General features: G+C 36.0%; 2 protein-coding genes, 1 long non-coding RNA gene and 1 pseudogene across 7 annotated transcripts; 2 read left to right on the top strand and 2 right to left on the bottom strand.

Annotated features, from left to right (window-relative positions):
• The first annotated feature begins 3517 nt into the window (after positions 1–3517).
• LOC140839806 (F-box/kelch-repeat protein At1g67480-like) lies at positions 3518–5328 on the top strand (annotated as a pseudogene).
• A 2886-nt stretch (positions 5329–8214) lies between these two features.
• Positions 8215–9273, top strand: LOC140839805 (uncharacterized). The gene is made up of 3 exons (XR_012119795.1): positions 8215–8308; positions 8400–8722; positions 8796–9273. It is a non-coding gene; the product is annotated as an uncharacterized lncRNA (long non-coding RNA).
• Positions 9274–9352: 79 nt separating this feature from the next.
• LOC140839804 (ras-related protein RABC2a-like) lies at positions 9353–13090 on the bottom strand. Its single transcript, XM_073206758.1, has 6 exons — positions 12661–13090; positions 11564–11632; positions 11308–11373; positions 10976–11097; positions 10163–10291; positions 9353–9686 (listed from the first exon to the last, which is right to left on the bottom strand). Exons 1-6 carry the CDS (start codon positions 12797–12799, stop codon positions 9573–9575), a joined length of 639 nt encoding a protein of 212 aa, XP_073062859.1. The 5' UTR covers positions 12800–13090; the 3' UTR covers positions 9353–9572.
• Positions 13091–15205: 2115 nt separating this feature from the next.
• LOC140839802 (protein fluG) lies at positions 15206–24109 on the bottom strand. Of its 5 annotated transcripts, XM_073206752.1 has the most exons (18): positions 23864–24109; positions 23268–23519; positions 22721–22784; positions 22495–22611; positions 22317–22422; positions 21990–22146; positions 21810–21905; positions 21570–21618; positions 20472–20743; positions 19898–20070; positions 18709–18829; positions 18585–18637; positions 18375–18504; positions 17724–17869; positions 16875–17063; positions 16103–16335; positions 15716–15858; positions 15206–15391 (listed from the first exon to the last, which is right to left on the bottom strand). In XM_073206752.1, exons 1-18 carry the CDS (start codon positions 24026–24028, stop codon positions 15329–15331), a joined length of 2529 nt encoding a protein of 842 aa, XP_073062853.1. In that variant the 5' UTR covers positions 24029–24109; the 3' UTR covers positions 15206–15328. The 5 variants fall into 5 exon arrangements, with proteins under 5 accessions (XP_073062853.1, XP_073062855.1, XP_073062857.1 ...); XM_073206754.1 differs by lacking the exon at positions 16875–17063; XM_073206756.1 differs by lacking the exon at positions 23864–24109 and having other exon boundaries at positions 22721–22779; positions 23268–23407.

Here is a 24109-nt window from a genome sequence, read left to right as displayed (position 1 = left end):
CATCTGGCAATTTAACTCGAAAATAAATAAAATTAGTTGCCAATTTAATTTATTACTTATATATTTCAATTTATTATCTATGTTGATCCGACTCTCTCTCTTTTTCATAATTAAAACTTAATAAAAAAAAGTTGAAATCAAAATAAATAACACAAACAATTTTAATGTGATTTAGTTCAACCGACCTACTCCACAAAGTCAAGTCAGATATCAAGTAAATCCATTAAAATGGAAAAGTTACAATCATACAAGAACTTAATCAAACTAAAAGACTTTTCTTTTTTGATGAAATATTTACTATGAACATGTTCAATAGACTTTATTTGACGAGCATCACTCGACTTTGATTTCACTTTAATCAAACTCCCTTCAACACTGTAGATTATTCTCTCCCTAGAACAACGCTTTCCTCTCTAGATGAATAAATCACGAGGATATGAACATATTCGATAGACTTATTTGTTATGTCAAACATATACTCATCATCATACGATGAAAATCTATCATACCTTATGACCTAACCAATTGCTCATCTCTTCAAAAAGACTGCCAGCCCAGAGATTATTGGCACACACTGCTATGTTGCTTGAATTGAGGGAGTCAAGATGCGTATGTGGCTATAAACAGAAACAAAAAAAAATCGAGAACGTGTTGTTGGAGCTCAAAAATTATATAAAGATTACTTCGTCGGTAATCCCGTCTACATTAAGAAAGATTTTCAAAGACGGTTCTGAATGAGGATACCTTTGTTTTATAGCATTGTGGAAACTCTGATATGACTGTATGCATATAATATTATATCTTTGTCCAACGAAGGACGAAACTTGTAAGCTCGGGTTGTCATCATTTCAGAAGGTTTTGGTTGTGATCTGACTGTATGCATATAATGTTGCAAACGATGCCGTTGACAAATATCCGAGGATGGGTGCATCAACAACGTTGGAATGTTTGAAAATATTTTGAAAATGATGTATGATATGTTTTTTTAGTAGTATTTGATCAACCAAAACCAGCAGACATTTCTCGGCTAACTACTGAAAATATTGGAAGGCAATTTCTCGTGATGCTTGCAGCATTGATTGTGTGCACGGGACTTGGAAGAATTGTCCAACAGCTTGGACATTACAATATCAAAGTGAACATAAAAAAAAACATTTAATCATACTACATACAGTTGCATCAAGAGATTTATGGGTTTGGCATGCATATTTTAGCATATCAGGATGCAACATCTACGTGCCGGAGAAATCCAATTTGTTGTTAAACATTGCAAAGGGTGAAGCCCCTTTAATAGTTTGAGGTGAACGAGAACGAATACAAGGTGGGATACTACTTGACCAATAATATTTATCCATTTTATGCTTTCTTTATAAAAACCACATATGTACCATTTTCCTATAACATGATTGTGGAGGATGAAAAACATGATATGTAGGAATATCATGATTTTCCAACTCGAGACAATGAATATGTGCCTCAAGATGTTGTCCATTCAAGATATCCTACCACGTAGTTCAACATCTGTTTAGATCGACATGTCGGTATTCGAAACAAAGAATTGGTGTTTACATAACGAAACACCATGAAATTCTTGCACTTTTTAATCATGTGTACTTTTTAGTTATGTGTATCTTAGTTTTAAAAATTATGTGTATTTTTTCTAATTGTTTATAATTTTTAATTATATTTAAAAATATAATTATTTTATTAATCTATTTTTAAAATATTTAAATATTAATTTGAATAAGAAATCATAATTTAACATAACACGAAAAGTTATCACAAACTTCATGTACCCTCGACTCATTTGTTCCAGTACTATACGAGTAACGTGTTGTCGACTTGGATTCTATCCGTTGCTCTGATATTCTATACCATAATATATACGTATACGTATGTGTTACGTTTTACGTATATAATATTTCGTTAACCATTTCTCAGGATTATCGTTCTTTCACATTTTCAATATTTTCGCCCATCTCTGTCTGAATTCTTATCCTTTCTCCCCATCTCCTTATTTATTCCCATTTTCTAGCTGTTATCGCTCTTCACTTCTACGTACGCTTCGTCAAACTTTCCAAATTGCCAGGTAAATTTTCATCCATTTCTTTTTTTTTTCCTTCCCCTTGATTTTAGTTCATTTAATTATGAATAATTAAATTGTCTGATATTTTTGTTGCGGCATTCTATTTGTATCAATTTTTGTGTGTTTCTTTAATAGTTTAATCGATCAATCATCTGTTTTGTTTTGCTTTTTGGGATGATTTTCAGCTGTCAAATGCTTGAGTTTCTGTCCATTCTGTGTGATTTTGTGATGCTAATCTCCTTTTGCTTGCATTTGGTAATGCTTTTGCTGTAGCGATTTTTACTTATTGAGCGAAATCTGACTGATTTTTTTCCATACGATTTGTTATGCTTCCGAATGTGTGGATCTGATTAATTTGTGGGAGTGATTGCGAGTTTTAAGATGTTTGTTTCCTTCACGAGTCGCATTCTTACCTTTCCTTTTCACTTTTCCTCATTTCTTACAATGCTAAATGACTGGTCGATTAGATCTTGATTGCATTTTCTCCGGTTTGGGTCTCTTGGAAAAGTCTACGCGTCTATGCTAGTGTTTATCCCATGTGACGCGACCAAATTTTAACCTTTCTATTCGTAGTACACGAATTCTCAGTACAGAAGTGGTTTTCCATGGAAATACGCGGGTCCCACGTGATCTGTTACAGGATTGCGAGATTTCTTTATGTTTATCTAACGGCATACTTTCAATTGTTGAATCTGGAGCGAGTAAAGTAATTTTATAGTTCTAGTATTATCACCTTTTTTTATTTTTCTTTCATGGGTTGGTAGATGGCTGTTTGGGGTGGTTTTGGCTTGTGGGGTTAGTTGAGGTAAATGGTTGCCTCTTTCGAAGCTCAACTTAAGCATGTGCTGGATCGTGATTTATTTGTTGATTCATCAAGATCAAGTTTGTTGGCTATTGACTTCATTGTATTAACTTTTATCCATGGGTGGTTTGAGTTATAAGATATGCTCAGCAGCATAATTTGACTAGTCAAAGTCAAGCACATCTCCATGGTTCTTAGTTTAAGACCACAGTTCTCTTGAAAGTTGAATCTCAAGGACTCAGCAGTTGAATTATTTTATGAATCTCCAAGAAATTCTTTTGCGTCATTTTTTTCCAGTTCCAGGAATGCTTGAGCTGCTTTAATTTATTTGCTCCCTATTTCTCCTGTTTGTGACATACTTCAGGTTATCATCTATTTCGAAGAAATGGAAATGACGGGGAAACTAAAACACATTATATTATGGCCTTTTCAGGTACTTTCTTTTTTCTTGTTTGGCTATGTTTGGATCTGGTGTACCTGATTTTCATTAGGTATTTATTTTATTTCCTCTTTGTTTCTTAAGGTACTCAAGAAACGTGTATAAAGAAATATACTTTCGAAGAATTAAAATTCGCCACCTGCCTAGTTTGTTCAAAGAAGTTGAAAGATAGGACTGCTGAATGTGTTATGGAATTTGAATCTTATCGGATGAAGCATAAAAAATCATCGGCCGTAGCAGATCATGAGATCCATTTTGCAACAATTTTCTTGCCTTGGTCTCGTAGAATTCACATCTCTGAGGGATTTCATGAATTCCTTTAATTAGTGTCCAAAATCATTTTGTTGAATTTATGTTTGTCTTTAAAGAATTTGGTCAAGGATAAGTGTGGCATCGAACTCTTGTAGTCCATGACTTGAAGAATGTCTGGCCCTTTTTCCGTGAAGAGAGTCAAAGAGTCAGAGATGTGTTTCTCCCCTTTGACGCAGCAAGCTGCCCTGGCTGCTAAAAGTGATTCGATCTTAAGAACTTCGACAATCGCTGATGATTGTCGTATTCCAATCTTGCCTGGATTGCCTGATGATGTCTCCAAGCACTGTCTTGCTCTTGTTCCTCGATCTAATTTTCCCTCCATGGGTGCTGTGTGCAAGAAATGGAGGTCCTTTATCAAAAGCAAAGAGTTCATCACTGTCAGAAAACTAGCTGGGATGCTTGAGGAATGGCTTTACATCCTTACCGTGGATACCGACGGAAAAGAGAGCCACTGGGAGGTTCTGGATTGTTTCGGATACAAACACCATCAACTCCCACAAATGCCTGGTCCTGTCATAACGGGATTTGGCGTGGTTGTTCTCAATGGAAAGCTTCTTGTTATTGCTGGGTACTCTGTAATTGATGGAACTCAATCTGTTTTAGCAGATGTTTATCAATACGATTCTTGCCTCAACAGGTAAAACATAATATGTCGCATCTCCATTTCCTATTTTCCTCATTGATTACCATCAATCTCTGTTGGCTCAAACAGTCTAATTTACTTATCTGGATTATTTTATCAGAGTATGAAAGGAATTTTGTTTTTTTAACTTCTAAACATGTGCAAATTAATGTGGTTTAAGATAAATCAGTGCTGATTTATGCATCAGTAGATTTATATCGTGTTCGCTGATTTGGCTGTGCATCAAATAATTTGGCATATTTTTACCTCTCGAGTATATGAATAAAGAAAATATGGACATTTATAAGAACCTCGTGAACTTCCTCCATCCCCGAGAGGTTAATTTTTTTGGATCACCCATGACAAAATTTCCAACTCTTGCAGCTGGAGCAAATTAACTTGCATGAATGTAGCGCGGTATGACTTTGCTTGTGCTGAGATGAATGGCATGGTCTTTGTGGTTGGAGGATGTGGGGAGGATGGAGACTCTCTCTCGTCTACTGAGATTTATGATCCTGATACTGATAAGTGGACTGTGATAGAGAGTTTGTGGCGCCCAAGGCGGGGATGTTTTGCCTGTGGCTTCCAGGGGAAGCTCTATGTGTTGATGTTTATAGTCCTGACAGGCACACATGGTGCCAGATAAAAAACGGCTGTGTTATGGTTACAGCTCATGCAGTACTAGGACAGAAACTGTGTTGCATGGAATGGAAGAACGAGCGTAAACTTGCTATATTCAACCCTGCAGACAATTCATGGAAGACGGTTCCTGTTCCTGTGACAGGAAGCAAGAGTATTGGATTTCGATTTGGCATATTGGATGGAAAGCTTTTGTTATTTTCATTGCAGGAGGATCCTGGTTATCATACTTTGTCATACGATCCAAATGCTGCCCCGGGATCCGAATGGCAGACATCTGAGATAAAGCCATCGGGATCGTGCCTGTGCAGCGTTACAATCAAGGCTTGAATTTTTTGTTGAACTGAAATTTCTCAGCCTCCTATGCATCGTTAGTTGTTAGTTTTATCCCTTTAATGCAAGAAAATATAATTTTATCTGGATTTGGATATTAAAATTAAAATTTTAATTTCATGCTCAGTGGATGGATGACTTTGTCTTGGATATATTTATGGGTGCTTGTAAGGCTGCGGCAATTAGGGTAGATCAAACGGCCTGCAGTGGAAAGTATAAAAGAGCAGGAGAATCCAACAGAAACAAGATACATGGAAGCCAAGAAAACTAGAACAAATACATGAATGTCGCCACCATGAGATTCCATAACAAAAAAATGAAACACAGCATCACCCCAACAAAGAAACTTGTAAGGAATTAATGAATGATGCGGGGTTGAATATGATAAGCGTCGAGAGTAGAACAGATTTCATCAATGTCAATTCGTTGGAGAACATAACATAATCCCAAAATATTTTATTATTACTCAATTCTTTTGAATTTTACATTATATTTCATAGTTTCAGATGAAGCTCTTCTGGTTTTATCTGTGGAAACGAAACAGAAACTCATCCTCCAACTCACACTCACGGGTCCATCACCTTCTCACCGCAGAGCAAACAAAACAAGCCTCGGGCTTTAAAACTGACAACAATAGAGTCATATTAATTGACAACAAAAAGAGAATCAAATTCTTCATATACTACAAACCGAGTCTTTTTGGTCTCAAATAGGTATACGATCCCTGCTTCAAGCGGGAATCGAAACTCACTTTTGTTGTTCGACTCTCTTCCTCTTTTCCTTCTCCTTGCTATTTTTCTCCATATCGGCTTGGACCTTCCTCAAGCTCTCCATTTCTTCTTCCATGGCATTTTTTTCTTCCATTGTCTCTTTTTATGTTCTATCATTGATGCATCAGACTCCTTTACTGAGAAAAACACGGGTCCTAACTCAGCTAGCAACTGGAGTTCAACTGCTGTAGCGCATTGCATGCATTCCTTCGTTGCAAGTATCGATCAACTCGTGATAAACCACGTAATCTGGAGTATAACCCAAGCCATATATGGCACTGCTTGTGTGTAAGTGGCACGACATTCCATTCCTTCAGTTGACGTACTCCCCAACACCTTCCAGACGTGCAGCATTGTGAAAGTAAGCCGAGCATATGGCTTTTCTCGCTGACATCCCAGTCAGGGCCACTATACGTAAGTGGAATCATCAAAGTTTTCAAAATTTCTAGTGACTGGGATCTCACCTCTCTGGCCTTTCGCAACCTTTTTACATGCAGAAAATGATCATTGCACCGATCACCCCGATATTGATTAGCTTTCCACTGCTGATACACATTGAGGAGCGTTAGGCGGTCAGACTCTGGCACAAAGAACTTTTCCCTTGCTGTGTCACTCTCCTCGACCCTATCCTTGGGTCTGAAGAAAACAGAGGGTATTCAATCACTTCTACTACTTGTTTCTACAGTAGTAGTTCTTTCAGTATCGAAATCTTCATGTTCTGAGCCTGATCTTGTTCTATGTTCTTTTTTGCAGCTTTTGTCCAATCATCTAAGAATGGTTGTAATTCTAAAGAATCTGGACATCTAAAATTTTACTATCTATGCTTAATGTTCTAAAGAATCTGGACATCTAAAATTTTACATGATTGGTAAAATTGAAAAACTTTGCATTATTTGCGACCAGCACCACAAAATATCGAATTTTTGTTGATCATATCTTTTACTAAAATTTAAAAAATCTTAAAATAATTATCAAGTTCTCGTCTGGAACTTGACAATCCATTAGCGCATTTAATACAATCTTTGATAGAAACTTGGCTTTTGAAAATTAGAACTGCTAGAAGTACTAGTTTTAGTGTTTTATGATCCAGATTCATTTTCTTGTACACCATATTTTAAATCATATGTCTAATAAATTTCAAACAAATAATTTTTATCTCGACTTATTATCAAAAAAAGATCAGACGATGAATAATTTTTAATAAGAATTAATGCATCATAGTACATTGTTAACATTTCAATCCAAAGCATCTATATTGCATCTAGGATTTAAAACAAAAACGACTGAGAAAACTTAAAGAATATAAGAAAAAAATATCTCATTTAACTTTATTTTTTCCACGGAAGAACACAACCATTCATTAGTAATATATTCCTTAAAAATAGAGCTATATTGCAACAATTTACTAAACCTAGATGAAAAGTTGGATAATAAACTATAGATAGTTGTTTCGTTGCATTATTAAATGCATCTAAAATTTCACAAATTGTCTTACATATGTTCCATTGATACGAGAAAAGATAAAAACTAAAATTTCAACCATGTTGTGCAAAAAATAAACACAATAAATCTATGTATTCAAATGAATCTTTTAGTAATTTATATCTCGAGTTTCAACGAATACGTATATCTCATGAGAACTTTCTAGGTCACATATCATTAGCCTTACAAAATTTGTCTCATTGATTTTACATTTGGATGAGCCCATAAATAATATATAGCCGACCTTATTGGTTTCACGAGTATATCTAACTATTTTAGTCCATCTTGCACAGATACATGCAAAACATGACAAATGTATCAAATATGGAAAAATAAACCATCAATTGTATGTATATACACTTTTTATTTTTTCGATACGAGCAAAATATTATAACTAACATTATCAAATGATACAAATCTTTGGAACTAAATCACATTATTCCAAATTTAAACATATCAATTGGGAAATGTTGTCACAGTATGCATTTAATCACACTCGTTACGCAGATAAATTTTTTTTTTTTAATTGACCATGAACTATCAATCCAATTACAAGTAACTCCCATGTAAGAATGAATTTGTCAATGTTCCCGCAGTTGTCGAAAATGCACAGTTCTTTGATGTCTGTCTGTATGGTTATTTGACGTGTGCAGCTCACATCATCTCTATCCAGGAAACTTTATTTTCGGTTTTTAGTTCTCATGTTTTTAATGTTACTGATTGGTGTGTATTGATTTCGCAGTTTTTGTTGGGAAGGGGAGCCGACTTGGAGGCAAATGATGAAGATGGTGGAATTCCCCTGCATCATATGCATGTGCAGGAGGTGTGTTGATTAACCTTCCCTGTACCTATCATTTTCTTGTTTCATAAAATCTTAGATGTTCTCGTTTCAATACTCGAATGCTTCTTCACAGGTCATTCGGAGATAGCAAGTGAACTTACAAATCATACTAATGATCCAGAGCGTTTGAAGAGAATGCTGGAAACTGTCGATGGGGATGGGGACACTGTAAGTCTCTTGCCATTACTGATTTGAATTATCCAGTGTGGTAACTAGTGGCTTTAGCTTGTGGGAAAAGTTAATATAAAAATTAAAGATAATGGTACTTTAAAATTAACACACGTTTGGTGCATCTTTTAGCCTCTTCGCGGTGCAGCTAGAGGTGAATATGGGAACGTTGTAAGCTTGTTGCTTGCTCATGGAGCTTCTCCCACGACAACAAATATAGATGGGAAGGTGATATATGATTTGTGATTTCGTCTGTTTCTATTTCTGAACCACTAAGTTACTTAACGAGTAGCATTCACAGATTCCAACTGAACCGGCTCAGCCGGGAACTGATGCTAGGAGAATATTGGAAATGACTTCAAGTGCTCTATCTATGCATTAACCCTGCTACTAAAGTAGTTTATTCGGGATTCAGGCTTTACTCAAATTTGAAATGCATCTGTGGCAATTTTTCAAGTGCGACTACATGAAAAATATTGTGGATCGGATTCTTCATTGTCATATTGAGTTCCTATTGATGAACTGAGGCTTGTGTTCAATGGCGCCCTTTCCTCTGCTTATGTATGTTAAAGTGGTACTGGTTTCATTCATGAACAAGGGTGCCGATATAAAATTACTTGAGGAATCATTTTGATCCATGCTTCTGTTCAGCGTCGAAAATTACCAACTGGTATGTATTTGATTTCCGCAGGAATTCTGTTTCCGTACCCACTAAAAACCAAAACCATCTAAATTGCCCTGTACTTTGTGAGAATATATGAAAGATATCACTAACGGCGAGAGCTTGTGCTCTTTTTTGGAGATCTAATCAAGGAAAAATGAACATCGAATATGGGTATGATTGCGGCATGGACAAAGTCAATCAACTTTCAAACATAGAATAGAGATCACAAAACCAAACTGGTTTACAACTATACAAAAGCTAAATTCTACTAGGTGCAGCTCATATATCTAGTGCATCGGAAGCATATTTGTCATCAGATTTACAAACTCTGAACTTAGAGTGTCCATGGAAACTCATGAGTTGCAAAAAGCTGAAACTATAATAGAACAGTGTTTCTTTGAGCAACCACCGGGACTAGGAGGAGCAACAACCACTGTTAGGAGGTGTCCGCTGTTCTTGCTTCTTTTTTAAGCTATTTCTCTTAAGTACCGTTGATCCTTCTTCAAGAAGTCGAGGAACCTCCATAATCTGGAAAAAAACATTTGAATCTTATATAGGGGTATAAAGTGGGTCGAGCTGATTCATGGGCATTGCAAGCTGGCTCGGTTTGATTTCCATTAAGCTTTGATTTTTTTAGCTCGACCTCAAAGATTATTCAGGAGATCGCAACTCATGAGCTAGAGCTCAATTTTTCTTTTTGTTATTTACGTCGACACATTTTTAGGTCTAATTCTAGATGGGCTTGAGGACTTGTTCCAAAAAAAAGTGAATGAATGGGACTAACTGGTCTGGCTCTACACTCCTACAATACAATGTCCATAGGCCGTGCTTCAGTGAAACGAGCCTCTTGCATGAAGTAAAGGACTAAAATGAAGGCTTTCTTGTATATAAGATAAGATGAACCATGCATACTTTTCTAGGTGCACGACTCAACTTTTTAACATCTATTGAGATCTAGAGCTGTATTCTTAAAAGCGAAACTAAAGTACTATGTATTTTCTTACCTTCTGCGTGAGTTCTTCAAAACATTTCTCCACATTTACTCGAGTTTTAGCGCTGCATTCAAGAAATAGACAGCCAAGCTCTTTCGCCAGGGCAAGCCCTTCTTCCCTGCTCACAACTTGTTCCGATTCCTGAAATAGTCCCAATAATAATGAGAGAAGAAAAAAGAACAAACTCTAGGGACGACAATGAGCGGGGTTTGAGCAAGATTCTCCGCCCCATCCCAATGAGTCGGGTGTGGGTAGGATTCTTCGCACTCATCCCCATTTATCATATTTATTCTCATCCCCATCAGATACTCAGTTTAATCTACATTATCAACTCATCGGAGGATTGGATATTTATATCTTATCCAAATATCTAATTACCACCAATAATTGTATTTTCTCAAATTTGAATTATTTTGAGTAAACTATGTATATTTACTAAATTGTTGATAACAAGAGGGGAAAAATATAAAAAATAGCAAATTAAACATTATAGAAAAATAACAAAATATCAGAAATAATTTACCCTAACATCATTATCTAACAAAAATAACACCAACTATATACTAATAATTTTCTTCATTCTATCCAACTAATATAATTCAACAAAAATATGTTAGAATCAACACAATAACACTGATTTAATCGGATAATCGGGTCGAGTATGTGGTAGATTCTTTAAGATCCGCCTTCCTCCTCATACCCAAAGACCTCCGTGCCCGTTTACCCATTTATTTAATAGGACGGGTCGTGTATCGGATTCTCCGTTGGGTTCGGTGAAAATTGTCATCCCTGACAAGCCCCCCAACCAAAACCACATTCACTTACTATATCAACTTTATTTCCGACAAGCATTTTGACACAATTTTCGTTGGTGGAGTAGAGTTCCAGTTCTTTTGCCCATACACCCGACAAGTTTGTAAATGTATCCCTTCTCGTCACATCATAAACTGAAAAAATACCGAATGCGAGTCAATGAATGACAGGGGATAAACACTAGAAGAAAAAGTATTTAAACCACAAATTTTTCATAAATATGCAACATGACAACAAACTGTTCCTAAACAAAATGATTCCGCCTCATAGAGAAAATCAGCTTAGTGGACAATTACAGACAACTTATCGAAATGACAAGTAATTTTGGTTTGTCTATAACTCACCAAGAATGATCCCTTGAGCACCTCTATAATACGAGCTTGTCAATGTCCTGAACCTCTCTTGTCCAGCTGAAAAGACATTAAAATCTACCATTACAAAGAAGGAACCATGTTTGCGTCCGTCATTTTGATGTGATTTTTTTAATAAAAAAGAAAGGAAAATCCTACGGGAAATTTCAAATCTCAAATTTTAAAAAAGTAAAGGAAAATCCTACAGGAAATTTCAAGCAAAAGAATAATAAGGATTTTGCTACGTTACCCGTGTCCCAAATTGTAAGCTTCAGCCTTTTCCCTCCAACTGTGAGGATCTTGATCTTAAAATCCACACCTAGGCGAATCACAGTGATGTAAGTATATACAAAATTTATGGCTTGTTGAATCATCAAAAACATTGACAAAACCCCCTAAAACATACCACAAACAAAAATACTGCAACAATTTTATGCGCTTAAGGGGCTCAAAGTAAAAAAAAAACTTGAGTTTTATGAACTCGAGGAGTTCAGGAAGCAGGAAATACGATGTGGTTTTCATTGCATTGATTCCTCAGCTTATTTTATGCATTTTCCAAAAGTTCAAATGAAACCCAACTCAAAGCTTGCACAAGATAAAGAATCAAGATTGAAGTAAAAGTTGGATTACACTATTTGAATAAGAAGCAGTAGAAGTTACTCATCACATATTCACTCACCGTCCTAAGCAAGATACAAAGAAAGTTAATAAGCAAAGCAAAACCAGTCTGTATCGCCCAATACTAAGCACATGTGATTGCCGTCGTACTTCATTAAGGTGGTATTGGGCAGTTATTTTGAATGTTTATTGCCCAATACCTACCATATTCATGCGTATGTCTTAGATATTGATTCCCAGCATATATACTTTGATCTACAACTTACAAGTGAGAAGATGTGCTAAAGTGGACCACTTATCATGGGCGAGTACTTTTGGCAAAAGTTATTTTGGGCTCATGGGAACCAAAGCCCCATCAAATCATCCAAACATCAAAGTAATTTATCATTCTAGATCAATATCAGGAGCCATAATACGCGTGACATCAAGGTTGCCTCAGCATCTATCTATCTACATATGATTACACGATGCACTTCTAGTACTAAAATTGCAAAGATACAAAATTACTCTCCAGAGACAGAGTAAAGCCATACAAAGATTCAAACAGCAACAGCATCATGAACACAAAAGCAAGATATTACTCGCTTCCATATATAATCGATACAATATTATGCCAACACTTTTTGCGAAAAACCAAACATCCCAAAAATCTCTACATAATAAGATGAACCAGACAATAACACGCAAAACTCACAGCCCAGAAAACCCAGATAAACACAAGATCATTACCAATAGTAGGGGAAAGATCGTCGACAACATTAGAGATGAAACTGACTAGCAGACTGCTTTTGCCGACAGCAGAGTCTCCGATGAGCAAGATCTTGAAAGACAGATCGTAGTTGCTCTGCCCCTGACCAGAAGAAGCCATCCACTGCTGATCCTCGCTCGCTCTCTCTCTACAGGCAAGATTATGTTTTCTTCAATAACCCACAAAGGAGAAAAATTATAATACCCTTAATTGAAGCTGCCCAACTTCTCTCTCTATATAGCTACTATACACACTGACACACATGCATATACATATAGATATAATATTATATATATGCACAGATAGATATGTCTGCGTGTATGTATAGATAGAGAAAACTGTGGAACGAAGACAAACGGGTGTTCTCATCTTTGGATTCCTGATTCCGTTTCAGCGACAAACCGCAACGTGTGTTTTCGTTTGGGTGACGGTGATTCTAGTAGGAGGGTAAATTTGTAATTAAGTGGAGAATGGGGGTTATTTCGTTATTTTGGGGAAGTTGGTGAGTTTGGTTTTTCCGTGAGGTGGGGCGACGAATTGGGCTCCATGTTTGGTTGTGGGCCTGAGAGAATGGACCTTTTGACGATTCTCTAATTTGTTTTATTGGCCCAGAGAAATGTATGGCGATATGTGGTAAATGTTCATGATCAATAATCATAATCACTCCCTCCCTCCTACATATAATATTTGGGTTGTATTTCATTTTTACTTATTTGTTTCGTAATATATTATTATTTAATTAAAGTTGGCGTGACTAATTGGTAAAGTCTAGTTTATAATTATAATTATATCTCATTATATGAATTTATTGATGGAACTTTTTTATTTTCCTTAAATAACCTTTTTTCAAAAATTAAATATTATGTTTATTTAAATTTTAAAATTGAACTATATTTTTATTTATATTTTAAAATTTATAGACAGTACGTTTACTAAAAAATATGAAAAAATTAATGCTTTTAAAATAATAAAAATTATTGTGTTTAGATAAATATTTCAGCGCAAAACAACGAGCGTAAAAGGGAGTATTTTCTATGAAATAATTAGTTACAACAAATGTTTATATATTATATAAATACTCATTAAACTAAAGGAAGAAAAATAGGGAAGTTTATTTGTTTAATTGGTTCTAATAAATTTGTTAACCTGAAAAACAAACAAGCTTATTATGCTTTGTGATTTGATCAACATGCTGATATGATATTTTGTGATCATTCAATTATATCACCTATGATTTTTAATTTTCACACACTCTTCATCTAATATAATATACTGATAATTATAATAAATAGTATTTAAAATATAATATATCGTTCTTTACCATATATAATTGGAAATTGATAATATAGAACTATTATTACTACCGTTGGATTGCCAAACCATTCACGTATTTTTTTAGAGAATGCTTTGGTTAATTTCTCATATTGCCTACTCGAGTTAAATTGCAATCATCTTGAAATTAATTATGAACGGCAAGTCTTTGTGAAATAACTCCGATGAGAAGAGTGTGTATCGGAGTTTGAGATATTAGAACCAGTATTTTTATAACCGGACCGTTAATCGAACTGATCAAGCCTTAAAAAATGGTTCAATCGGTTCAACCGGTTCCACCGAACGGTCGAACCGGATCAATAAAATTAATATTTTATTTATTTTATATAATAAATAAAATAGTAAAATATTGATTATTTATGTTTTTATAGTTTTTACTTAATTTTTAAGATGAAAATTACAACAAATATCCAAATAAACACCACTTTTCCGGTTTTTCCGGTTTTTCCGGGTTTTAACCGGTTTCCGGTTTTTCCGGTTTTTTCCGGTTTAACCGGATTTTAACCGGTTTTTTTCGGTTAAAACGGTTTTCCGGTTTTTTCCTTATCTCCGGACCGGTCTGGAGGCCGGTTCGCGGTTGAACCAGTCCGACCGGCCGGTCCGGTTTTGAAAACAGTGATTAGAACCATTTCGACTATCTTGAATTGCGAAATGTCCACTTATTAAATTCTTTTCCCTTCTAACTTGTTGATAACAAAGATGGATGCATTGAACTCCCAAATATGGTTTTATACATCAGTTTTGAATTGATTAAAGTGTGTAGATAATGTCACATTGTAGTTTTTGGAAGTGTTTCTATTGAACTTGAAAAATTAGTTCTGCATCAATAATAGTTCTGCATCAATAATAACAAATTTAATCAGGAAACTGTTCAAGTGTCAAATTTAATGATAAATCTACGTCTCTATGAACAAATTTGGTCATTTCGGTATTTTTTAAGTTTCAAGTTTACTCTTCTATAAACTCCAAGATTTAGTTATATCCATTCAAATTTTGAAAACATGAACATAAACTTGAGATTCATTTCGTCCTCCGTTTTATTCTATGACCTAAAACACTAACTTTTTGCAAATTTTCAATTTATTTTGAGTATACTTATGTCGATACAACAAGAGACTGTACTCAGTGGAATATTTGGACGGTTTTTCTTGTGAGACACAAGTGCTGCAACGTATAGCACTCTCAACATGTAAATATCTTAAATGGATGAAGGCTAGCCTTCTCTTTTATTAGAGCATTGTGTCAAGAAGCAACGAAAACGTCAAATGGGATAATTTAGAGCGTACAAAAATTTCGAGAATGAAATTAGCAATCAGATCAGTATCTGTGAATAAGATTCTTCCAGGCATCCTTGTTTTCAGAATAGTACTTGATCTCAGCCTGCACCATAGGAAATTATAGTAAATTTTTTTAACTCTTTTCTGGGCAAGAAAGAAATTTATACAACTTAAACCCGGATCTGGAATGTATGGTTAAAAACATGCATAGAGAGTAAATCCTTGCACATGGATCGCCTTCATTCAGTTGTAGGAAGTTTTTAGTATTCGCATTGGAGATTGTAACAGTAAGCAAGCTAGGAATGTATGCCAGCTTAAGAGCACAAGCTGTTGTTCATATTAGTTACTGCTGTTTGCAAATACCTCATAAAAACAAATAAACTTGAATTTATGCATACTAATTGAGTAAGAAATACGTAATATGTACCTTCCTGACTCCTTTGATGGCAACCAAAAGCTTTTCACCAAGCAAATCTCTCATCACTTGGTCTTTTACCAGTGCTTCTACCGATTCAGAAAGCGAATTTGGCAGCCTTCGCACTTTATCTTTGACATTATCAGGATTGTCTTCTGTTAAAGGGAAACGAAATGACAGATAGCACAATTAAACACAATGCTACTACTGCAACTTCAGTCAGAGTAATGGAAGTTAGCAACATCTCATACAGAACCAAGGCATTAGCCATTGTATAAAAAAATTACAGCTCTTGTGTCACCCTGCAACCTCAATTTTTTAAAAACTTACGACAACCCAACCACTAGGTTTTGATCAATTGATGCTCCCAACAAACTAGATGAGTTATAGAGTACTTACCAATTGGTTCAGGCAAACTAGCATGCCTACGAAGGCCGTCAATTCCAGCAGCAAGTACAGAGGCCAGGGCCAGATAAGGATTTGCACAACCATCCACTACCTTTATCTCAAAGTTGCTTACAGAGCCGTCAGGGGTCCCTGGCGGGCAAGCAGTTCTCAAGGGAGCTTCTCTGTTTTCAGGTCCCCAGCAATGATATGCTCCACTCCACGTGTTAGGTTGAATTCGATCATAACTAGAGGATTTCGAAATTTGAAAAGAACTAATGAATCATAACTTATTATTTCCATTTAGAACCGTAAATAATATATTATGGATAACCAAATTTAACACTCTTGTGTTGTGTGCCTTTGAACATATGAAGAGATGACACGTTCTAAATTGAAATTTTAAGCAACATCTGCTGCTGTTCTGGGTCAATAAAGTTGCAATGTTAACGTGAGATAAATCAGGATTTTAGTCAAGAAAACAATATATGTAACCGTGTAAGGAAGAAAAGCACCCAAGCATCTACACAAAGATTTGGATCCAAGCACGGACTGTACAATTCCACCCCAAACATAAACATGGATGCATTGCAACAGTTTATTATTTTCACATCAGGTGACAGAAAAAACTTAGTCATTATTTTGGATGAGCTGATGCAAGAAAACATCAAGATGTCTACTACACACATTAAGGGGAGAAGTAAGAAAATTTCAAGAGTCAAAACCAAGGACATCATATGGATAAAAGGCAGTAATGTCAACTATAAATGTGACTATAAATAAAAACCTGTTTGGAACTGGTGCAGTAAATGCCAATATTGAAGGAAGATGGCTCAATACTCCAGCCATGAACTCCTCCCCAATTTTGGACATTCCATATTTAGTTGATCCTCCATGCGCAATAAATACATTTTCTCCATTCTCAGACAAACTAATGTGCACATGTGATCCAGAGCCAATATCATCCAGTTTGTACCTAGAGGGGATCACATAAACTTATTCGAGAAAGGTGATGTGTGATAGAGACAGCATATGTACTATAAGGGTCATCTGTAACCAACTTGCAGTAGCTGCCACATCAAAGTTGTGAAGGTACAAATGGTTTTTGATTGTTATGTTTAGTTTGCATGTAGGTGAAATTTGAAAAGGGTCGTCTGTAACCATCTTGCAGTATCTGTCACATCAAAGTTGTGAAGGTAAAAAAATGAATTTCCGGTTATAATGTTTAGTTTGCATTTTGGTGAGAGTGGAATGTTGAAAAACAAAGACCTTAATTTTCTTAGTCTCAAAGCTCTTCCATTCTCTCCTTTAAACAACAATTGACTATAATTATACACCTATCAATTTTAATGAAAAATGTCATTTTAAAACACAAAGCCTACTAAAGGTATTATGCCTTTCCCAAATATGGCACGTACTCCCAATAAATCAGATGTTTGACATTCTTAATGTGCTTACTTAAGCTGTGTTCAAAACTCAAGATTTCAAAAATCTCCTATGAGACCATTATCAATTAGCATAACAAAACTAAAAATATTTACAAAAGCTCCTACATTCAATCCTCCAACCAAATGCCTAAAGCAAACAAAGAAAAGCAGCTTGATGATGCATATAAAATATATTTCATGACACTAACTTTGGCACAAAAGTTGCCAACAATCCATGTTTTCTTGCGACAGCCCTAACAACTTCACGAGTGAAAACTAAGTTGTCAGCTGCTGCCTCACAGGTTGTGTAGCCCAATGCAATTTCAAATTGACCATTCCCAGCTTCTGCATGCAACTGTAAAATTTCCGAAATAGAACATAATAAGAAACTATTTATGTTCGTGAAATTATACCTAGCCATTATTTCAGTAAAATATTGTTAAATGTAAAAAAATTTATTAATCCGAGAGTCACTCATAAGCTAAATAAGTTTAAATGGACAAGAATAGAAGGAAAAAAAATTCTCAACTTTTGTTGGAGAAAACCGAAAGAGGGTTTAAAGGAGAAAACTAAGGCCACGATCACGATGATAATTCACCAGGAAACCCGCCTATCAACTGAGAGGCTGGCTTTTGGTACATCGGTAGATAATCAATTCTACAATCATTCTAATAAACACAACATATTTAACAGGCCATAAATTAAATAGCCAAGGCCAGGCAAATGTTTTTTTGTCGTGGCTTCAATATCATATTATTAAGTGGGTCTGACTCATGATAGTTGGAGCATTCAATCACTCCAATCATATAAGCATCCAGAGCACCCAATCAAAATGGCCTAGAGGGGTAATTTTTACATACCTGCTCCACCACAATATTCAAGGACTGAAGAGAAGCCACAATTTCATGAAATACAGGGAAAGCAGCATCAAATGATGATGTGGAGCAGTAAGGTGTTTTGTCAAATGGTACCCATTTTTCCTCCCCATCCCTACACAATTCACTACAAATTACAAACTATGCAGAAGGAGACTTAGAATAATGAAGAAATCATTAGATCTTCAAACATACACTAGCATACTCCGTAAGAGATAAAACTCATTCTCAAATCCTGCGTTCATTACCTGCAACACTAGAAGTTTGACATAAAATAACACAGATATTCAAAAACTCCGGAAAAGTGACCAGATATTACCAAGTTATATTCATCTTTTAAAATTTTAGAAACTCTTCGTAGTGTCTCTCTAGGGCAATACTCCCATGGTACTCCGGGTTTAAGTTGCATATCAGCCAGAACCATCTCCTGCTCTTTTGCCCTGTATGAAAGTATATCATAGGGAAATACACACCGAGTCAACAATATACCTTCTTCTACTTGAACAGCAAAGTTAAATCACAATTATTTTCTGTAACGACCATGGGTGGTAGGTTGACCCAACATGAGCTTCAGTTCATACTTATGCACCACTATTAGTCATGGGCCGTAGGTTGGTCCAACATGAGCCGTAGCACATGCCCTGGTAAGTGGTCTGTGAGTGACGGTTCCTGGACATGAGCTACAGCTCATGCTGGACCAACCTACGCCCTATGATCAGCAGTGGTGCATAGATATGATTTGAGGCTCATGTTGGATCAGCCTACAGCTATGGGTTGAGGCTCGTGTTGGATTAGCCTGAAACCCATACTCGTTACATTTTCATTTTTTGTAATGACCATGGGCCGTAATGGTTCATGGGTATGGGCTGAGGATCGTGTTGGGTCAGCCTACGACCCATGGTCGTTGTATTTTCCCTTCCATCTGTCTTAGTGATTGCTATTTTATGCACATTAAAAAAAATTACACAATAAATAATTAATGCAAATACAAGAAATATCTCATAGGTCAATCTCAACTTGATGTGGTTTGAGCTAGCAAGGCTGAGATAAGCTCTTCCACGATGCATTATATTTTCATCTAGGAAAGAAACTATCTCCATGGAAATGTGTTTGGTCCCTGCTCCATGGAGCAACAGAACTTGCTTTCTAGATAGTGATTTGTGAATGGGCGAGCAAAAATGGTGCTAGGGCCATCAAGTACCATACAAAATATGCATGTATCACATGTATAATGTGGCTCAACATAGAGGAGAAGTAACTTTCTGCTGTATTAGTACCTTATGTGCCTTAATCTAAGGATGGCATCAACATCAATTACATAAAATCAGAGTGGAATAAGGATGTCCACTCTTCTATTATTTTCAGTTAAATCCAGGCAAGCTCGTTAAATATGCATGTTTCCTAAGACACACTCACACACATATGTAATGTATCTTTTTTAAGACACACACACAAATATGTATCCACGATAAAAGGACCAAGGGAGAGAATAAAGAGAAACTTCCAACCATGGAATCTGGCATTTGGTTTGCATATCAGGTATGAGTCTGATTTCACCCACTCCAGTTAGATTAGTCTCATCAGCAGGACCATCCATGTGTGAGGACATCCCCATGGATGCACAGGTTAGCCCGACACCATTCTTTGTAACAAGATCATAAAAGCGTTTCTTAGGAATAACCTAATATGTAAAAACCAACAATATCAGAATAGAGTTGCACTATAAATTCCTGTCAAGAGAATATTCTTACATGGTTACCATTCCAAGAGCTACAAAAGAATTCAAGAGACTAGTTGACACAAATGGTGAAGATAGAAGCACAGTGCATGCTTACAGTGCATTACCCAAATGATGTTGGAGCTACAAATAAAAAAATTCAGAAACAGTCTAGGCCTGGTAAATAGAGAAGTGATAACACAGAGTGCATTTGGGTGCATGGAATGGAATTTTAATTAAAAATTCCTTTATACTCAAAGGCGGATGATGTATGTTGAAACTAGAGCGAAGAAAGATGATAAAGAAACTTCACGACAATGAAGCTTCCAGTGATATATAAATAATTTGAAAGGAAAAAGTCTTACGCGGCATCTATGCTGCCCAGAAGCATCAACCCACATAATACGAACAAAAGTAATAACTGGAGTAGGAGAATAGTCATCTATCTTCAGAAAGGAAGAGCCTGTCATCTTATCCAAATCAAGAGACAATGAAGCAGATTTAATCTTGTATAGTTCTAGTGAATTTTTGGAGAATATATCCTTAACAGCATCAAGAGCTTCTGGAATTGAAAGATCTCCGTCAATGCATGCATCTCGCAGAACAGCAAATACAATCTCCCGGGATTTTTTCGCACCTATCCAAGTAATCACACCAAAGTACACAAAATTAAAACTGCTGATTAAGCTGCATAAATTATCTTAAGTAGCAATAATCCTACTAATCATACATTACCTAATTAACCTAACAAATGAAAACATTAAAAAACTCTAATGTAGCCTATTGATGTAAAGACGCTACTCTACTACACTAAAATTCTGAAAGCACTTTATCAAATTTAACTAAAAGCATCATACAAAATAATATCTGGCTAATGCTTGGTTTGTAGGATATGGTAACAAAGTGTTGTGTAATCGAACGATAATTATAAATGAAAGAAATACTGATGAAAGACAAAATTGCTGAAAAGCAGTTATCATTTATCACCATGAAAACCTGAGCAATTAAAATTTCACAAAATGCCCAAAAATGCGATCAAAAAATTATTGAATCTGCTCGATTCTACGGATTTACAGCCATTCATTCTATTACAACACAGTGTGGAACATGGGAATGTATGAGTAACTAATCAACCAAACTTCAAAGCATTGCCCAGTAGGAAAGAAAGTTTTATTCAAAATCTCAAAATCCATTTTGATTCCTCATCGGCACCAAAATCTCAGCCATGATTATTGAGAGACACTGAAGAGCCATTTTTCATTTATGTCATTTTATTTTGGTCCACAAAAATGAGCACTTTTCCTAGAAGATATTGCTACTGCAACAAGAAAACGTCATATTCTATTATAGCAAAGCAAAGCTGGAAGCCACACAGCTGGAATTATGGAAAGCGTCATTGAGTTGTCGAGGAATATACAGTTTCATGTGATAGAGAGCATGATATAAGGTTCAAACCAACCAACCTAAATAGAACGTCTCGGGAAATGCATAACCATCAGTGCTGAACATTACCTGAAATGACAAAACATTTGTTTTCAACTTAGGAGAACACATAAATTTCATCTAGTGACTAGAATCCTAACATGGAACCAGTAATTATGGTCCTGGAATTCAGAAATATTCATGTGTTTTCTTTGTTAAAATCACATTTAATGCCTGCAAAATCTAATCATCGAACATATCCAGAAGTGTATGAATTTAACCTTCTTTATTGGTGCTAACTCCAAGAGCTCTTTCACCGAGGATAGCATCCCGTGGAAGCTAAGTTTGGGAACTGCCAGCCCAAAGTCCAGATAGACCTACAGCAGAAGGTTTCCAACGATAAACGTGACTTTAATGTTGTGGACTTATTTATACGCATGACGAAAACTTCATGACATCACCTGAGGGTACAAAGAGGCCAAAAATGATGCTTCCTTAGTAAATGGGTAAGAAGCGTGCAGAAGCACAATTCTACACTTCCTGAATCTACTGTCCTCTAGAAGACTACGAAGATGAAGAGGATTGGATAGCCTCAGGTCCAGATCTTTGTCACCAAAACTAATGAATAACCGATTAAACAATAAGTCGATTGTTGAAGGAATAATTTATTGCAATCAACTAAACAATTAGTCGATTGTTGAAGCAATAATGTATTGCAATTGTTGAAATCACTGAGTTTAAATAAAAACACACAAATAAAACATATTCTGGTATTCATTAATCGTTACCCTGTGTGTATCTGCATCGGCAGGTCAAAACATTGGGCAACCTCCAATGCACGAATGAAGATGTGATCAATAAAGTTTTTGTTCTTGATCCGGGTAGGGCTTCCAGCTGGAAACATAAACCTATCATACTACTTTGAAAACTCAGGTTTCCATCACATATCCAGTATGAAAGGCATACCTTGCAAAATATCATTAAGGCCCTCTGCAGCGTCTTTCTTTGAGACTTTTGTATTAATTTCAAGTCCACTGCGGTATGCAGCTATACTTTTAAAGCCGACGATTTTATCAGCTTGTGTAATGTTAGATAAGGATATCAATAAAGAACCTAATGATTCATTACAGAATCACAACACTTGGTCCCAAAAACGGTGTTTTGCAGATATTAAATAAATGAAAAGGATATGACTTCAATTTGTCCACAAATATTTCTGTAAATGAATCCAGTGTCCATGTCCCGCTAGCACTGCCCTAATTAGGATTCACAGGAGAAATTGAATAGTATATATGAAGAACAATCAATTGATGAATAAAGAAATTGGACTTTAGAAAAGCTATTCTGCATAAATGTTGATCGGTTGAACAACCAGAACAAGGTTAACATGATGCTACAAATGCATAAATTCAAGGATAAAAGTAAAATGGCTAACCCAATAAACTTATAATGGTGTGATAATAGGAAAAAGGACGTTTCCAATTTATCACTTTTTTTTCTCGCTCAAGTTAATATTCATCATAAAAAACCTGAATGACTTTAAAAATACGTATATAGTGAGGCATTTTAAAAAATTGCCCTCCTGAGATATGAATTTAATTCCATGCATTTAGAGTGAGCTTGGTGTGGCCTCACTGACAAAAGAACCTGTGGAGATGAAGATTAGACAAATTTATGGGGAACGGGGGTACTGAGTGGACGTTGCAGCTAAGCCCAAAACAAAAGGAGTAGTATCTCACCTCATCAAGAATCTGCTCAGCCACCCTTTCAATTCTTAATATTCTACCAACATATGGTACAAATGCTTTGTGCCATTCAATATCGTGTTTTTTGTCCAACTCGAGTCCATCATCAATCAAAACAGTAGAAATTCCAGCAGCTTTAAGGCACTTCGCAGTGATTGCTTCCACTCCAGAGTTGGCGCGATATTCTTGAACAGCGCTCAAGGATATCTCCGAACCATAGAGTTCAGCAATTTCTTTCAAGCTTCTCTGAACGTACAGTAAAACATTTTGGTTAGAAAAAAATCTCAAATATATTATTACCATCAAAAGAACATCATGCTCAGAAAATGTCGATCATACAATTACAACTCATTCGTTCAGTTTCACTCACCCTTCCCTTTTCCTAGGTGAATTGTTAGATATGAAATGGCGAAAGAGAGAAATGCAAGTGTTTGTGTTTCTGAACATACTTTTTGCTAGAATCAATATAGCAAACGAGCATCGGATCATGAAGTCAAAACGTTTAAAGATGTCGATTTCAAGTGGAACAGAGTAACGATTCCTAGAAACAAATACGAAACTGATATGTTGACTTTGGATTCCACACCAACCTTGAAGTTGATGGTGTGGGGTGCGTAGGATAAGGCATCGCCAGCGGCCTCGGAGAAGCAGTTGAGGAACGGGAAGGCGGAGTCGACCGCCACAATGTTGTGCGCGTGCGCATCCACTAGCTCCGCCGTCTTGATCGCCGCTTTCAACTCTGCAAATCTATCCATTCTCTCTCTTACCTGTGGATATTGACCGCGTCCGTGTGTGAGAGGCGTGAACTTCTATCTATAGTAATCACTAGGAACAGA

This window comes from Primulina eburnea, chromosome 8, assembly GCF_022965805.1.
Source record: "Primulina eburnea isolate SZY01 chromosome 8, ASM2296580v1, whole genome shotgun sequence".
NCBI classification, from domain to species: Eukaryota; Viridiplantae; Streptophyta; class Magnoliopsida; order Lamiales; family Gesneriaceae; genus Primulina; species Primulina eburnea.
This window is presented reverse-complemented; position numbering and strand designations above follow the sequence as displayed.

Coding starts and splice junctions, on each gene's coding strand:
- LOC140839804 (XM_073206758.1), bottom strand. CDS start 12,799: ATGGCTTCTTCTGGTCAGGGGCAGAGCAACTACGATCTGTCTTTCAAG. Junction 11,098..11,307: donor TGCTCAAGGGATCATTCTTG/GTGAGTTATAGA, acceptor GTATTTTTTCAG/TTTATGATGTGACGAGAAGG. Junction 10,292..10,975: donor TCGGAAATAAAGTTGATATA/GTAAGTGAATGT, acceptor GGACTATTTCAG/GAATCGGAACAAGTTGTGAG.
- LOC140839802 (XM_073206752.1), bottom strand. CDS start 24,028: ATGGATAGATTTGCAGAGTTGAAAGCGGCGATCAAGACGGCGGAGCTA. Junction 23,520..23,863: donor CCCACACCATCAACTTCAAG/GTTGGTGTGGAA, acceptor CTGTACGTTCAG/AGAAGCTTGAAAGAAATTGC. Junction 15,859..16,102: donor TAGTTTGCCTGAACCAATTG/GTAAGTACTCTA, acceptor TCCCTTTAACAG/AAGACAATCCTGATAATGTC.